The 17290-nt window shown below is 51.1% G+C and overlaps 1 protein-coding gene across 3 annotated transcripts in view; it reads right to left on the bottom strand.

Annotated features, from left to right (window-relative positions):
• CALN1 (calneuron 1) overlaps nt 1–17290 on the bottom strand; it is a 529580-nt gene that overhangs the window by 254143 nt on the left and 258147 nt on the right. For all 3 annotated transcript variants that reach the window (XM_043559878.1, XM_043559876.1, XM_043559875.1), the window contains one exon: nt 3564–3707. In XM_043559878.1, the coding sequence (XP_043415813.1) occupies nt 3564–3707 (144 nt within the window). The remainder of the gene's footprint in view (nt 1–3563; nt 3708–17290) is intronic.

Raw genomic sequence — 17290 nt, forward strand, 5'->3', positions numbered from 1 at the left:
GCACCAGGGGGTGTGGAACGGAGTCAAAGTGACGAGAAAGAGCCTCTGCAGTCAAGGGCCAAAGAGGAAGCAATGGGCAGCAGGCGCAAATTCTGGTTTTCTGTTTATTTAACTCTGAGCACATCTGCCCTCACGGCGCACACACGCGTGTGCACGCACACACACGCGGGGGCAGCACTGAATGCAAATTGGCCACAGGCCCAGACAGCAATCCCAGACCCTGCAGCCTGCCTTCCACGGTGTCCTCTGGAAAACCAGCTCCACACACACAGGCTGCAGCTGTCTGGCTGCGGGCTCTGTGTCCAGGAAATCCCGCCGAGCTGCCTAATCCAGGGAGCTTGCTATTACACGCTTGGGCGGCAAGGCACCCCACTCCCGAGGAACCACCTAATGAAAGCCTCATGTGTCAAATTGGGTTGCACAGACACACTTAGGCTACTCCAGCCGGGCCTTGTGCCGAAGGTATGACCTCACCGTCGGGCAGACCGGCAGGGACCCCAGAAAGAGAAGAGCGGTGTGTGGGCCAGACCCGCTCCTAATCACGGCCAGCTTGCATGGACGGAGGCACTGCCCCCTCTCCCGCTGCCCCGGGACACCAGGGTCTGCGGGCCCGGAGGCACCATCATCTTACAAGCTAAGCATGGAGCTTAGGCTCCAGCCCAGACACCCCGTGTTTTTGGCATTATCCCCATAAAAATTTCTGCCACGCCAGAAGTTTCGTGCCAGAGAATAACTTAATTCAGTAAGGCTGAATCTCCGTGGAGAACTCCCAGTTACAGAAGCTAGAAAGGAAGGATATAATTAGGACCTATTTTTTTGTTTGTTTGTTTTAACAGAAGCTCAAAAGGCCCGTTTCAGAGAAAGACACTGAAAAACAGTCCATCCGTATCCAGAATGCAGTACCCCAGAAATGTCACTTACCAGCGTCATCTGCAGAACTCTTAAAGACACGGTTCAGTCTCAGACTGGGCATCTATCACTTAGTTCTTTGCACGCTTAGGCAATTAATAAACTGGGTAGAAAGTTCCTTCTCTGTACACGGCTGCCCTGTCTTCATACCTTCTGTATCAAAGCTTGTGTGGGCAACAAAACAGAACCTCGAAGAAGCTGAGCTTCAAATGTAAAGAAAATGTGGGGCGCCTGGGTGGCTCAGGTCATGGTCTCAAGGTTCATGAGTTTGAGCCCCAAGTCAGGCTCTCTGCTGTCGGCACAGAGCCTGCTTCAGATTCTCTGTCCTCCTCTCTCTCTCTCTCTGCCCTTGCACTCTCTCTCTCTCTCTCTCTCTCTCAAAAATAAATAAATATTTTAAAAAAGTAAAAAAAAAAAATGTGTCTTTACCTGATGAAGTGACTGCAAAGCAGCTGATGGCCTCAGCTTTCGTTAAAGGAACTAGCAGAAATTCTCTGCAAGACAACTGTCAAGTTCTTTTAACTTCTGGGAAGTTCTTCCTTTGGCATTCCTTTGAGTAAGATGAGTGGTAAGTAAGTTGGTGACACTTGGAAGCTCTTAAACCGAACGGAAATTTTGCCACGGGCGCACAAGATCCCTCGGGACTCCAAGACCTCGAGGAATCAGGGAAGATTTGCAACAATGTAAAAACTCCCTGTGAGCTGAGCGATCTGATGACTGAATACACAAAGAACCGGAAAGAACTTTGAGGCAGACCCCACGATTTCATCGGAGTAACTCACCCCCAATAGCCCTGGCTCATTTTTTTTTTTTTTTATTAAATGTAACTAATTCCATTTGCTTCTAGTCCATTCCACTTAGGTTTTGTTATACGAGTTGTGGGCAGAGACTCAAAAGCACAAAATCTTCGTTCCACGAACAGAGGTATAAATTAAGATCTCTATTATTTTAAGAAGGAAACTTTTTCTGGAAATGTGTCTCCGAAATGATGATGGGGGTCAACGGAAAACAGACTTTGCTATACGATATGTGCTTCGCTCCGGCTTTTCAGAAATATCTAAAGCAAGCAGCTAAATATAAAGCAAGGTCAAATCAGGCCTGCAAAGACATGGTGAATCACAATCAATCAGAGCCGTTAAGGACAAGGCTGGGACTGCTCATACCGCTGAACACCCCTGATGAAACATCTCTTTCCTGAACCAGAAAATAAACGGCCACAGCTGCGCTTCGTGGTTGGCGCTGGGGTTCATTCGCCATATGGCCACCCTTATTATCATCCTTCCGGCAACTCCAGCAAAGTAACAGGACCGAGCGGTTTCTTCCAATCAGCCTGCAGGCCAAGCAAACATCTCCCTCCCATGGTCCTTTCCTTCAAAGGACTTCCCGACCCCATCATCCCCTGCTTCCTTTTTCTCACTTACACACTTCATGCTCTACCTGAGAGTCCCAATGCCCACCACGCTGGACCCCTGAGGCCCGGGATCAAGCTGCTTTTCAGAGGGGGGGAGTGTGTTGAAAAAAAAAAAAAGAAGAAGAAGGCTTTTTCTTGGACCTTCAGTCAAGGCAGAATCTGAACGTCGGGAGGGTCACAACAGGTTTGGGGTAGCCTCCGGGTTTTAGACGAGGAAAGAACCTCAAAGGTGGAAGGTGTTGTTTTTTTTGGAACTTTTTGAAAGTACAGTGAAACCTCACTCCCCCACCCGCCCCGTCCCCGTGAGGTTGTATGTAGAAACCCAGTAAGTAAAGCAGATAGGAAAGAGCTGTTATACCCAGACAACGGCACATGATTTGGCCGTAAAAAAGAAAAAAAATGTCCTAATACATGCTACAATATGGACAAACCTTATGAACATGATGCTAAGTAAGAGCGGCCAGTCACAAAGGACCGTACGTTGTAGGATTCCATTGATATGACATGTCCAGAGAGGCACATCCACAGAGACCAGTAGATTAGTGGTTGCCTAGGACTTGGGTGACAGAGGGATTGAGAGGTGGCAGCTAAAACGCAGAGCGTCTTTTCAGAGTGGTGAAAATGTCCTAAAATTGATTATGGCGTTGGTTACCCAAATCTGTGAATACACTAAAAGCCACTGGTTCACACAATTTCAATGGGTGAGTGTTATGGCATGTGAGTTCTGGCTCAGTAACGCTATTTAAAAGAGAGGGAGGGGAGGTGGAGAGAATTATGGTGGCTGTTCCACTCGCCCAGCCTCCTTCTTCACCCTGCCCTGCCAGTGGCCCCAGAACCACCTCTGCAGGGCCCTGGGACTCCACGGAATATTGTTTGAAAAACCCTAATCTAGCCCTCAAATGTAAACTGAGACATGAACCCAAGCCTTCTGACCCCAAGTGCAAGGCCCTTTAACACCAAGGTCTCGCCGGGGCACCCGGGTGGCTCAGCCAGTTAAGGGTCCAACTCTTGATTTCGCCTCCGGTCACGATCTCACAATTCATGAGTTCAAGCCCCGGGTGGGGCTCTGTGCTGACAGTTTGGAGCCTGCTTGGGATTCTCCTTCTCTCCCCCTCTCTCTGCCCCTCCCCTGCTCACACTCTCTTTGTGTCTCAAAACAAATGAATAAGCTTGGGGGCGGGGGGGAGTCTCGCTGACAAGCTGGGGCTCATCTCGGGGGCCATGCCGCGTGCCGGGGTCTCACCGTCCATGTCCAGGCGCTGCATGATGATGGCCAGTTCCACCTCACTCGGCATGTACCCCAAAGAGCGCATGGCCATTCCTAGCTCCTGCTTGGAGATGAAGCCGTTCCCATCTCGGTCCAGAACCCGAAAGGCCTCTCGGATCTCTACAAGGGGAAAGCAAAGAAGGTCCAACGGTCACACGTCTTGGTCTCTTGCGCTGAAATGATTGGCGATACCCCGCGGAACACTCCTAACTGCTTTACGAATAGCAATAGGTCAGAACCGTTTAATCAGATAAAAGAAGCAGCCAAAAGAGGGACAAAAGAAAAGAGAGGAAGAAGAGAAAGAGCACACAGAAAGGAAGAGAAAAGGAAATGAGAAATAAGGAAGGGAAGGGGAAAAAGAAAACCAGCTTCGGAAGGCCCGGACCATCCTAAAACCCCGCGGTCGGCGCACAGTTGGACTGTGGTCCCAGTCGACGCTCGTGTTAACCGAGGACACTTCCTGAGCAGGAACGAGCAGTTGGGTTTCAGCTGTGAGGAGAGAGCTGCCTCTTAACCTGGGCCATTCGTTTGCAGGAAAGAAGAGATTCCCCTTTGCCCACCGGTGTCTCCGCTCCCTACCGCTGTGGAAGAGGTACAGAGAGCTCTTTCAACCTCACAGGAAGACAGGAGTTAAGTATCCTGCTGTTTTTATCTCATGCCTCTAATTTACAGCTGTTTTATGGCTATAAACAACCTCGGATCGATAAGAGTGTCATAAAGGCCCAAAAGGCATCTTTAATCACATCCTCTCCAGGCCGGTGGAGAATTGGACTCTGCTATCAATAAGGCCACTCCACTCGGCAGGTGATCGCCTGTCCTCTGACCCCAACCTGAGCTGTTCTGCGTTCCACCCAAAGCCCCTCCCTCCAGAGCCCCGGCAGCCCGTCAGTCCTGGGTGGGCTGGGTGCATCCCACCACATCCTACCACCGCGACGCAGGGCACAGGGAATTCATTCGAGACCGTGGTCTCAAGATGACAGGTTCATCAATGGGATCTGAACAGCAGACTTGGCCAGCTTTGACTGCTCATCAATAAAGCCGGTGCAAGCCCAGGTATGGCAGCTGCCAACATCCATCATGCTGTTCAACAAGTATTGGCTGTCTGTACCCAGGGAGCACGGAATTAAGTGCCACAGAGAGGGAACAACAATCTGTTGGGTGCCGTGGTTCTCCTCCAGAGCCCTACGCTCCAGTCGGGAGGGAAAGATCCATGCAGAAGCTTGCAGGAATTCCTCCAACTAACACGAGACACTGGCCCTAAGCCCTTTACCTGCTAAATACCTCTCTAAATATCTGGCCGTGCTCCCGGCAAATACCTTGAACCACACCCTCACCCAAACAAGCTTCGTCCCTTCCCGTTGGTACCAATTTCCTGCGGCTGCTGTCACAAATCACCACAAACGTGGCAGCTTACAACAACAGAAATTTATTCTCGAAGCATCTGGAAGCCAGAAGCACGAAATCAGTACCACTGGACCAAAATCAAGGTGTGGACGGGGCTGTGGTCTCTTAGGGCAGAATCTGTCCCTTGCCTCTTCCAGCTCTTGGTGGCTGCCTCTCGTTCCTCGGCTTGTGGCCAGGTCACTCCAATCTCTCTGCCTCCATGGCCCCATCACCTTTTCCTCTGCTGTCTCCCATCTTCCCCTGCCTCTCACTTATCAGGACACTCACGACGGCATCTGGGGCCCTCCCAGGTAATCCAGGATAAGTTCCTCACCGCAAGGTCCTCAACTTAACATCTGCAAAAGCCTTTTTTTTCCCAGGAAATATTTACAGGCTCAAGGATGAGGGCCTGATACCTCCAGGGCCCCGTTTTCTGCCCGCTGTACTGTCCCAGCCGGTATTTCCACCTGAAATGCCCTGTCTTCCTCTATACCTGCCCAAATCGTGTCAGGCCTCCCACAAAAACATCTTTGCCCACCATGGCCAATGTTCTCTCCCTGTCTGCTACTGGTCGTGGGGGGGGGGGCGGTGGTGGTCATCCGTCTTCGGACTCCCACCCACACCCTGAAGGGGGCGCTACCCAGACAGGTGTCCAATGGTGGATCCTCCCTGCACAAGTAAGGATCACATGTCAGCAGCAGATTCACCATCGGTACGAATTCTGCCTGCTGAATGCTTTCTGAGAATAGGTGTGGGCTCCAGCAGACAGAAGACCAGCCTGTGCGCCGGGACCCTAGGCTCCTGGCCAGGCGCATTAGCTAATTAGGTCCACGGCCAAACCCTGAGGCCTCAGATTGCTCATGTGTAAAATGAGCTGGGTTGGCCACGAGGATCCCTAAGGTCCTTCCAGACCTTTTCTGGGGATCTGTGGACATTGTTAAAGTGTTTAAGAGAAGAACAGGAAGCCTGTGTTCTCCTTCATACCCTATTAATCTGCTGTTCAAACGCCCCTCTTTTTTTCCATTGAGGATAAAGAAAAAATTTCAGTCTGGTCCAAATCTGAATCAAGGGGTTTGTCTGCACTTTTAGGCTTTTCTCACCAATGAAACATGCCCAAGATTCCCTAAGGCAGCCATATGTTTTCCTACCAAGTCCCAGGTGGCCCGGAAAGAGCTCAGAGCCACTGCTCAGCTTGAGGTCATGGCACTCAGCACTCAAGGACAGCGGGGCGGAGACCACGGCCTCATATGGCCTGAGCCCAGATGCCAAGGGCAGGAGGATGCAGACGCAGGGGCTCCCAAGGTGGGAGTCAGCCCACCAGGAAGTCAGCCTGACCCTGCCCTGCAGCGGGGGCGGGCTGCTCCCTCAGCCTCAATCCCCCCTTCTGAAAAATGGGTTGGGTGCTAGCCTCTACATCAGGCCTCTACTTTCAGAACTGGCACAAAGCATGCGGCAGTAGAAACTGTCAGATGATGACAGGGGCCCAGGCTGGAGTCAAAGAAGAGGCCAGGGTCCTAGGCGGGCCATCTGGATGGCCGGCTTCCGGCTGACCTCTGCCCCCTGTTCTCCTTTCCCGAGTCACATCTCCACTTCTCCTCTGTCTGACTCAGTCGTGAGCTCCCTGGCCATTACAGGGCTTGGCCTCTTTCCTGGGATCCCCTGTATATCCTAGATCTTACAAACGAACTGGCCTGTATCCCTACACGGGACACCCCGGAGAGGCCGGACCAGGGATGCTTGTGAACTCGGCCTGGAAATGAGGGCTTTGAAGGGTATGCCTCCTGTCCCCCACCTCACTGCCCGGGCTGCTCTACAGTTGCCTCCCCCTTGGGCTGCTGGAGTCAGACAGCGTCCATCCTGGAACTGCCCTGTGAAGGGACACGCTTCCCCGAGTCCTCGAACCCCCACGGTTTGCTGTTCTGTCGTGAGTAACCAGGCCAGCCCTGCTCCAGCACCGCGCAGGTACACATCAGCTCAGAGTTCTGTTTTCTGTGGCCCCTAGTAAGTGGGACAAAGCTGTAATTCTGTTTGCCCAGAATATCTGCTCCTGGCTCCTGGGTAGAGAGAGAGAGAGAGAGAGAGAGAAAGAGAGAAAGAGAGAGTGTGTGTCTGCAAAGGCAGACAAAGCTCACTAACTTCATTTTCTTTCAAAATAACAGGGACAAAAAAAAAAAAAAAAGTACAAAACTAGAAATCCATCATAGGGGCCTCTGGAGATTTAATCTTTCCAGGGTAGGGAAAGCCCAGGCAAACGAGAAGCTTATTAGAAGGAAATGGGTCTTGCAGCCGGAGACATGTGATGTGTGCCTCGTTTTATTTTTATTTTTAATAGCAGAACAGGGTGTGAGAAATATGCCCATAAAACCAGCGGAGACACGGAAGCAGGCCGGATCCCCCTGCCTGTGGCTACAGGGCAGGCTGCTGGCAACACGAAGGGGCTCTGGCCACTGGCCACATCCTTGGGAAGTGGGGACCACAGATCAAGTTGCAGGAACAACCCAGTAATGCGGAGCACGTTTCCCTGGAATTTATCCCCTCTCTGGGCTAAAGTCCCTGGTGCTTCAGGGTTACATAAGCGTGCTGTGCTTTTGGTCTTCAAGTACATTTCATGCTCACACAATACGTGCACATCAGGCAACGGTATGTGATTCTCCCGCCTCCAAGATGCCTTTGCAGGCCACAGTAGAGGGGACAGTGGCGGTGACGAGAGCCTGTCCCACTGCCAGTTTGTGGTGTATGAAAGTGGCCGTGGTTAAGTGCCTCTCTACCCTGACGTCCTGGGGCCGAGCAAGGTCTTGGCTAGAAAGCACGCTGCCCTAGAGCCCAAAAGATTTACTTCTCATTACACCAGCAAGTGTATTTTCTTAAAAATATCAGAGCCACCACTGGGACCACCTGTATCCCTAAGAACCAGGCTTTGGGTCCATGACGCTCTCTAGGGACACAGCCAGTTCGGGCAAAAACAATGGCAGAGACCAGGCTACCATACAGAACGGATTCATCAGTCAGGTCACTCCAATAAAGTGTGCATGAGATGACATCCAGCCAGAGTCAACAGTCGTCGGTTAGCGTCCTGGCCTTGAAGAAGCAGCTGACATTCACAGCGCTAATTTGCAAACTCAACTCGGTAACGAAGAACAATACTTTTTCCTATCTCAATCCCTGCTAGATGCGAAATCTGTTTAGTCTCCACAGACATGTGTCTCCAGGAAGAATATGGGCTTCAGCCACAAGAAGCGATCACTCTGTTAACGAACAAGATGTGTTCTGTTGATAGACGTCACTGAGAAATGGCAGAACCAGAGACATGCAGTTCAGCATGGCAATTATTAAATACCCACAGAAGTGTACCAGAAAATACACGATCGGAGCCTCATGGTCTTTATTCAGGAAAATTAATAGGACAGGGACTGGGTCAATGAGAAAAGAGATTTAGAAGGATTTGCACCTTCTCTGAGAAGGACGAATGAATACTTAGAGGTGATTAATACAGCCATTCATTCGAAGAAGAGTTGCTGTTTACTTATTACAGGCCATATGCTGTGCTGGAACAGTTGGGTGGCAAAAGAAACTTTCCAAGCTATGAGAAGATTATAGTCTAGTTGGTCTAGTCTAGTCTAGACCGAGAGGTAACGGGATCTTCATACCAGAGAATGACAAGAGCAGGAATCGGAGTCCACACAAAACCCCATGGACGTCCTTCCATACGAGAGAGATGACCCTATGGAAGGAAGGGTCACACCGGAATCCTTTGGCATTAAGAGATGAGGGGAGACTGGGCGCCTGGGTGGCTCAGTCAGTTGAGCATCCGACTTCGGCTCAGGTCACGATCTCACGGTCCGTGAGTTCGAGCCCCGCGTCGGGTTCCGTGCTGACTGCTCGGAGCCTGGAGCCTGCTTCGGATTCTGTCTCCCTCTCTCTGACCCTCCCTCGTTCATGCTCTGTCTCTCTCTGTCTCAAAAATAAATAAACATTAAAAAAAGAGAGAGAGATGAGGGGAGGAAGTGCACGAGGACGAGATAGCAAAGGGCCTTGGGAGCCATGTGACCTTTACCCTGCAAACCGGGGGTTGGCAAATGGTGGCCTGTGGCCAAATGTGGCCCCCCACCTGTTTGGTAAATAAGGTGGGGTTTTTCTGGAATGCATCCATGCTTGCTCATTTACACACTGTCTGCGTCTGTCGTCTGCAGTCCTACTGCTTCCGCACTACACCTGTAAAATTGAGAAGTCGTGACAGCGACGGTTTGGCCCGTGACGCCTGAAATACTCACACTTTGGCCTTTTATGGTTAAAATTTGTCAAGCCCTGCTGTAGGCCACAGGGAGTCCTCAGTGGTTATAAATCCAATCAATCAATCAATCAATCAAGGAAAGGATCAGATTGATTTTTTTAATGTTTATTTTTGAGAGAGAGAGAGAGAGAGAGAGAGAGAGAGAGTGTGTGTGTGTGTGTGTGTGTGTGTGAGCAGGGGAGGGGCAGAGAGAGTGGGGACGGGATGGGGACAGAGGATACGAAGCGGGCTCTGTGCTGCCAGCCCACGGGACTCCAGCTCATGAACCGTGAGATCATGACCTGAGCCAAAGTTGGACACTTAACCGACTGAGCCACCCTGGCGCCCCGGGATCAGACTGGTTTTTTTTTTTTTTTTTAACATTTAGTTATTTTTGAGACAGAGAGAGAGCATGAACAGGGGAGGGTCAGAGAAAGAGGGAGACACAGAATCTGAAACAGGCTCCAGGCTCTGAGCTGTCAGCACAGAGCCCGACGCGGGGCTCGAACCCACAGACCGCGAGATCATGACCTGAGCCGAAATCGGCCGCTTAACCGACTGAGCCACCCAGGCGCCCCTAGACTGGTTTTTAAACCAAGGGTTCCGGCATCGGGGTGGCTGGGAGGTGAGAAGCGGGGGCCTTACTGGGAGGACTCACCACAGTCTGCGGGAAGGTGAGGAAGCCGGGCTTACCCCCACAGCGCTGCTAACAGGGTCTGAGGCTTTTCTGCGTGGTCAGGCAGGAGGGCTCGGGAGTCCGGCATCTAGGAGAGGGAGCGTTGAGGATGATGCTGGGGTTTCTGGTTGGCCTGATGGGGTGAGGACCGATCACATTAACCGAGAGAGAATTCAGGAGGAGGCACACACTTGCAGAGAGGGAAGGGAAGGGGCGTTTTGGTCACACGGCGTACAGGACCGTGAGACGTGGCCAGGTGGCCAGGACTGGTGAGCATTTGGCCATACGGGATGAGCTACTGCTGACAGTAATACTGGGTACCCAACCAGAACGGAAAGTGGGAACAGAATGACCATAATTGCCCATAAAACGCTGGTTCGATCCCAGTGCGGGTTTTAGCGTGAATGAGTTCCAATTTAATTCTGTTCAATCAGTCCACAAATACAACTAATTGGTTTCAATAAGCAGGGAACACAGAGGTGAGGCCTCCGACAGCCAGGGGGGCGGGGTCCTCAAGGAGGACCCATGGGCCAGGAGGAAGTGGGGTCAGAAGTGTGCCCGCATTTCATAATAGTGAGGGGACAGGCCACAGAGACGGGGGCCAGGATGGGGCTCCGTGCTGCTTTGTATAATGCCCTTTGTTAAGCTGGATTGTTTATCGTGGTACTCTCTTCAAAGGGCTAAAGGATCCTCACTCCTAGGTTATTTGCTGTTTGAGGTGCGACTCCATCCATTTCAACAAAGTGATCATTCATTCTGTGCTACTTGCACAGACGCAGATGGTAAGGAACACTACTAAGAGGGGTCCCAACCCTGTAGGCATTTCTCTATTTCTCTGTTCTTTATCTGTTTAAGTGGAGTCCTGTTTCACAAAGGAGGCTGAAAGAATGCAAGGTGTACCCGAGGAAAAAGAGAGTGCCCAGGAGATAGGAGAGAGACGTTGAAACAGAAAACACCTGGAAGGGGCGCCTGGGTGGCTCCGTGGGTCAAGCGTCCGACTTTGGCTCAGGTCATGATCCCACGTGAGTTCAAGCCCCGCGTCGGGCTCTGTGTCTCCCTATCTCTCTGCTCCTCCCCTGTTCACGTTCTCTCTCTCTCTCTCTCTCTCTCTCTCTCTCTCTCTCTCTCTCTCAAAAATAAATAAACATTAAAAAAAATTTTTTTAAAGAAAACACCTGGCAATTACATGGGGGAGGAGGTGTGCTGCCTACTGATGCGTTATGATCGCAAATCCATGTGCCGAAAGCTTATTTGTGGTTTGAATTTGTTCTGAATAATGTGTTTTGGTGACATTGTGCTGAAGGTGGATTTGAGGACCTTCTTATCCAACTCTCGCACCTGAAGTAGAGAGGACCATTGTGTCCTCGACACCACTGTGATGGCAACGGTGCCCATCACGTGATGGGCTTTTCCATTTTAAAAACCAGGAGGTGCACCCAGCAACGTGAGAGCATTTGGTCTGGGCAAGGCCACTCTTCGCCGATCTAAATGGCTCTCCAAAGACCCTGCCACACACTTGCTCTTGCTGTGCCAGGCTCATCTTGGTTGGCGGTGGTGCTTAAACTGTGCAGCAATCTCAGGAAGAGACGGAACGTCTCCCCAGAGTCAGCGGTACAAGCCACGTAACTGTCCCTGGAGTAAAACCATCTTCAGAGCCATCAAAACCTTGCCAAAAGCCAACCTTGCAGCCAACACAGGTACCGTCACCTCCTACCTCCCTGCCCCAGCAGTGAGCGACCTAAGCCGGCAGCGGGTACCCAACTTTTAGCAGGAAGGACGGACTCTACCGAGAACCAACTCATAGAAAGGCACACCTCCAACTTCGGGTTTTCTTTCTTTCCTCTCCCCTTGGCCTGAACAATAACGTCAATAATCTCTCCCTAGCCTGAGGTAGGCTATTCCTTTATTGGCTACTTAGGAGGCATTCTCCTGTACGCTACTGGCTTATGATATATTCCTATTATAAATGATAATTCCCACAATGAACCTGATTAAATAAATTATCAGCAAAGGCAATCTCAGGATCTAAGCATAATCTGTCTCGAACCAAACAAGGTGAGCCTTAGGAGAGCCCGGAAGGAGGCTGAGGATTGTAGTCTGTGCAACAAAGAGGGATTTCCGGTAGGGGCACAGCGTGGGTGAGGGGGCAGAAGGGATGTACTCTCCCAAGAGGGTGGCAGGCGAGGGCCCCTGTTGGGAGGCACCTGCAAAAAGATATGGCTGGCAATAGTGACCATCCCTCCCGGATGGCATAATTGCCTCTGTGATCTAAGGTTAGAATATAGAGTTGAGCAGGGCTCCTGTAAGCCCACCAGCCCCAGACTCCCCATGAGTCACTGGTAACCCTGGGAACAGACGAGAGCCTGTGTTGAAAATCTTCAAGGGCCTTCAAAGCACTTAAGACTGGCGGGCCAGCGAGGCACTGCTCATCCTGGGTATCTCAAGCACCCCCATGCGTCTGGCCTTTTTCCTTACCTCATGGTCAAAATGGCACCTTGCACTAAAAAACAAAGCCAACTCCTCCCCTAGCTGGCGTTCAGAAAGAAAAGTATCTCAGTAACTCAGGAGGGGATGAAACTAGACAGAGACTCCATATCCCCAGGTCATGAAAAATAATCATTTCTTTCCTAAAATTGGGTGGCACAAGGCAGTCAAAAAATTAGGGCCATTTGTAAGGGCTTAGGAGCTGGCACAGAGTTTATCTGTCCCCAAATTTACACCTTCACAGATAAAGCAGAATTTATTTTAGCATGCCAGGTTGCTTAAGCTGATGGAAAATTCCCCAACAGTAAAAGAGCAGAGCAAATTAGAATAGACACTAACAATGAAAGCCCATCCCAGCCAGGGGCACCCTGTGTTGGACAGAATGTTCCAGGCAGGGCTGAAAGGAAAAATCATTAAATTAGATGTGAATATGTATGAGGGTGAGAATGGCCGGAGGGTCTTAATACAAAACAACAAGCTGATGAGTGAGGAGAGAAGAAGGGCAGTTTCTGTTCCTGGGGGGTTCTGGACTTGACCTCTGGGGTCAAAAGACCAGAGCTAGACCCGCACAGGGATGCAACATTTCACAGGTTACACATTGATGTATGCTCCTCAGGAAAACGCCCCCTAAATGTATAAAGAAAAAAAATAATCATCTACTTCGCCGGCCAGCAATAACCACCGCTAATAATACATCACGGCATTTTATTGCAAACTTTTTACATACAAATATTCTTAATTACATTTGGATCATGCACTCTCTATAGCTTTGCACGTTTTTTTCCATTTAACACACAACCGTCTCGATCTTCCATATAGTGTATTCGTCTTTAGAGCATCACTTCTGATGGCCACGTGGCGTTCCGTAATATGCCTACAGCGCAACTGGGCTCACCACGCTCCGAGCGTGGGACGTGGAGATCGTTTCTGCTCTTAAATAATGCTGCCTTGGAAATTCGTGTATGGAAATTTTCACGTGCGTTGATGCTCATTTCCTTAAGATGATATCCCAGGAATGGAACTGCTGGGTCAAAGGGCAGGAACATTTTTAAGGCACTTAATACATATTGCCAAGTTGCCCTCTAGGATCCATTTCTGCTCGCAACACCTGACACCAGCTGGGGGGAGGGTCTCCACCCCTACTAATTCTCCAACTCTCTGGATATCCATCCGGCGTCCAGTGATTCCATCCAACTCTGACACTAACTGCTGCTCACAGGTAGTGTAGACCTCACAGGTCAAGCCCCACAAAACCGGCCTCGCTTCAGACGCCAGCCGCAAGTCTAGGCTACCTGTACTTCTGAATGCCCAGCTATAACGTCTGGGGTTCCCGGGGCACCTGGGCGGCCCCGTCGGTTAAGCATCTGACTTCGGCTCAGGTCGTGATCTCACGGTCTAGTTTGTGAAGTCATGCCCCACGTCAGGCTCTATGCTGACAGCTCAGAGCCTAGAGCCTGCTTCAGATTCTGTGTCTCCCTCTCTCTCTCCAACTCCCCTGCTCGAGTGTGTGCTCTCTCTCTCTCTCTCTTACTCTCTCTCTCTCTCTCTCAAAAATAAACATGAAAAAAGAATAATAATAATAATAATAAAGTCTGGGGTTCCCACGATCCCGCCTTGGGTTTGATCATCACTAGAACGGCTCACAGAGCTCTGGAAAGTTCCTTACTTAACATTTACTGGTTTATTATAAGGGATACCACTCAGGAACAGGAAAATGAAGAGATGTCCCAAACAAGACCCGGAACGGGGCTGAGGGGGTGTGGAGCTTCCTGGGCACACAACCCTCCCAGCACCTCAATGTGCTCACCAAGCCGGGAGCCCTCTAAACCCTGTCATTTAGGGCTCGGCAGGTTCTGTCACGTAAACATGGCTCACGAAGTCACTGGCCACCGGGAATCGAACTCGATCCGCCACCCTCTCCCCTCCCTGGAGGCCGGGGCATGGTGCTAAAGGCTCCGACCCTCTCATCATACCTCGGTCTTCCTGGCAACCAGCCCCCACCCTGAAACCATCCAAGGACCCCAGCCACCCATCATCACATTAGCAGACAACTGACACTCTTTCACCACACCAGCTCACAGGGAAGGAGGGCTCCCTGACGAGGCAAGAAGAAGGGTGAGTGGAGGAGAGCTATGCTCCTGACCCCGGACTAGATCTGCTTCGGGAGCAGGATGTGGGGCCGTTTGCCCCCGGAGGAGACAGCCCAGCTCCCACGGCCCAGCAGACAGAACAGCTTCATGGGGACCAGCCTGGTGCCTCTGCACCAAAGGAGCCACGTCTCACACAACAACCAGCACCTTCTCCGAGAAAATGAGGCAAGCAGCCCGGGACAGAAACTTAGGCGCTGGACCATTTGGCCTCTACGGCAATATCGCAAGCAGCACATCGAGTGGGATTTATCTGTGAACAAGACGGTAACAATCAATACAATTAATTTTTCATTAAGTCACACTGTTCCTGGGCTACAAACGTTAATATCCTGAGATCGGAGAATCATTAACGTCCGAGAAAACAAAATCATTTTGTGGATTTAGCACCCACGTGGAGGCCAAACGAACAGGATCCAAGTTCCAGAAATAAACCAGAAGCAAGCTGAGTGGAGAGCAGGAGACATCCTCTCCGGAGTGGCTCACACCCGATTCTCTTGAGAAGAATTTCTCTTCAGATCACTCAACTCCATTCAAGCCAACAAATAATGTCTCGGGCACCTCCTGTGTGTCGGCACCACTCTAGGCGCTGGGGGCCTCGTCCCAGGAGACGGAAACCGAAGAGCAAGAAGGACAGCCGACGGGGAGAGGGGGACCCACTCTGAACCCACAGTGGGAAGGGAATGTGGAGGACAGCTTAGTGGTTGGAAGTCAGATTCTTTCTCTGGCCCTCCCAGAGGATCATTCTAGACACCAGATCTTTCCCCCGACCTCTGTGATCTCTCCTGCGCTGGAAAGAGGAAACAAGTTTTCAACAGAAGGACCAAGAATCAAGCCCAAGGAAACACGAGGGGCTATTACTGTTTTTGTTTTGCAATGAGGAAAAGATTCGTTTTTTTAAGTTTATTTCTTTTGAGAGAGACAGAGAGAGCGCGCCAGCAGGGGAGGGGCAGAGAGAGAAGGGTACAAAGGATCCGAAGCAGGCTCTGCGCCGACAGCAGAGAGCCTGATGTGGGGCTCGAACTCCCGAACTGTGAGATGGTGGCCTGAGCCGAAGTCGGACGCTTAACCGACCGAGCCACCCAGGCGGCCCCAAGGAAAAGATTCATTTTAAAGGAGGTACAGCTTTGTTTTGATTCTGTCACTTCGTGCCAAGGGAGAAGGCTCTGTGCAGCCCAGCACACGGGGTTCGAGAACACCCAGGAAGAGGGTCTGGGGTTGAGCAGGAGGGGGGCTCAGGCCTTCTGTGTGACCCACTACTGAGTAAGGGGGGCCCTTAGGAAGCCCACACATCCATCCATCCTTAAAGGACAATGAATGGAGGAGCGACAGACAAAGCACGTCATGGGCACCTTCAGAGCAAAGGGCCTGTGAAAGCATCACATTTGGTTATTAAAACCTTTGCCTCATCTCCACGTCCTGCCAGGGGAAGCCAGCGTAGCACGCGGCCTTTTCATTCCGCCCCACGGTAAGAAACGCATTGCACGTCATGACAGACGCATAACGTAGCTATAATACGCAGAAGGTGTGCGTATGTGTGTGCATTAGGTCGAACCATACAAAATTGCTTTTGTACAGCTAAAAAATGGTCAAATATCAGCAGTTTCTTCTGGTTCCAACTACTATGTGATAGATAGCTAACGTCGATTATGTGCTTGGTCTGTACCAGGTACTGCTCTGAGCATTCTTGGTGTATTAGCTCATTTTTTTTTTTTTTGGAGACAGAGAGAGGGCACAGGTGAGCGAGGGGCAGGGAGGGGGAGAGACAGAGCGAGAGAAGTGGGGCTCACCCGAAGGGGGGCTCGAGCTCACGGGAGGTGGAGCTCCAACTCACGAACCGTAAAATCATGACCTGAGCCGAAGTCAGGTGCTGAACCGACTGGGAGCCGGCCAGGCACCCCGGCCTATTAGCTCATTTATGCCTCACAACTCATGAGGTAGGTTCTGTCATTAGCCCTCGCCCAAGGCCATGTGGTTGCGTCAGGACAGTGATCTGAACCCTGGTCTTCTGCACCGCCCCCCCCCCCCGCCCCGGGGTTCGTTCTCCTAAGCTTCATTTTCGACCTCTTCAAACACATACCTCCTGAAACAGTACACACCCTTTCTGCCGGTGACACTGATGTTTTCCTTTCTATTTCTTTCTTCTTTTCAAAGCACGCCCCGGTTCACTCTGCCCGAGTAGTTCAGGACCCACACTTGGAGGAGGGCTGGCCTGTCCCCTGTGTTGGCTTCCCCGGAGTAGCCTCTATCTCACGATCACTCTAAGGCCCCCGCCCTTCTCGTCACATCAGGCTCTCCCCCAGCAGCCTCCTGAGCTTGCCCCAAGATCTCCCCGTCGCCCCTGAACCAGTGTCTTCCCCCATCACTGCCCCGGTAGCGGGATCATCCCGTGTCCCTTGTCTCCACTGAGCAATTAGCTCTTGCTCACTGCCAAGGAAGCGGCACAGGGCACCCACCTCCGTACCAACGTCGACTTAACAACCACCTTCCTGGAGTCCCCGAGGGATGTGACATTCCAGAAGATCAGAGAAAAGTCTTTGTTTTTGTAGCCCCCACAGGCCTACCAATCCTTTTTTTAAGTTTATTTATTTATTTTGAGAGAGGGAGAGAGAGAGAGAGTGCATGAGCGGGGAGAGGGGCAAGAGAGAGAGAATCTCAAATGGGCTCTGCATTCTGACAGTGGGGCTGGATCCCACAAACCGAGAGATCATGACCCAGGCCTAAATCGAGAGTCAGATGCTCA

The sequence above is a fragment of the Prionailurus bengalensis genome, chromosome E3 (assembly GCF_016509475.1).
Source record: "Prionailurus bengalensis isolate Pbe53 chromosome E3, Fcat_Pben_1.1_paternal_pri, whole genome shotgun sequence".
In the NCBI taxonomy this organism is placed as follows: domain Eukaryota; kingdom Metazoa; phylum Chordata; class Mammalia; order Carnivora; family Felidae; genus Prionailurus; species Prionailurus bengalensis.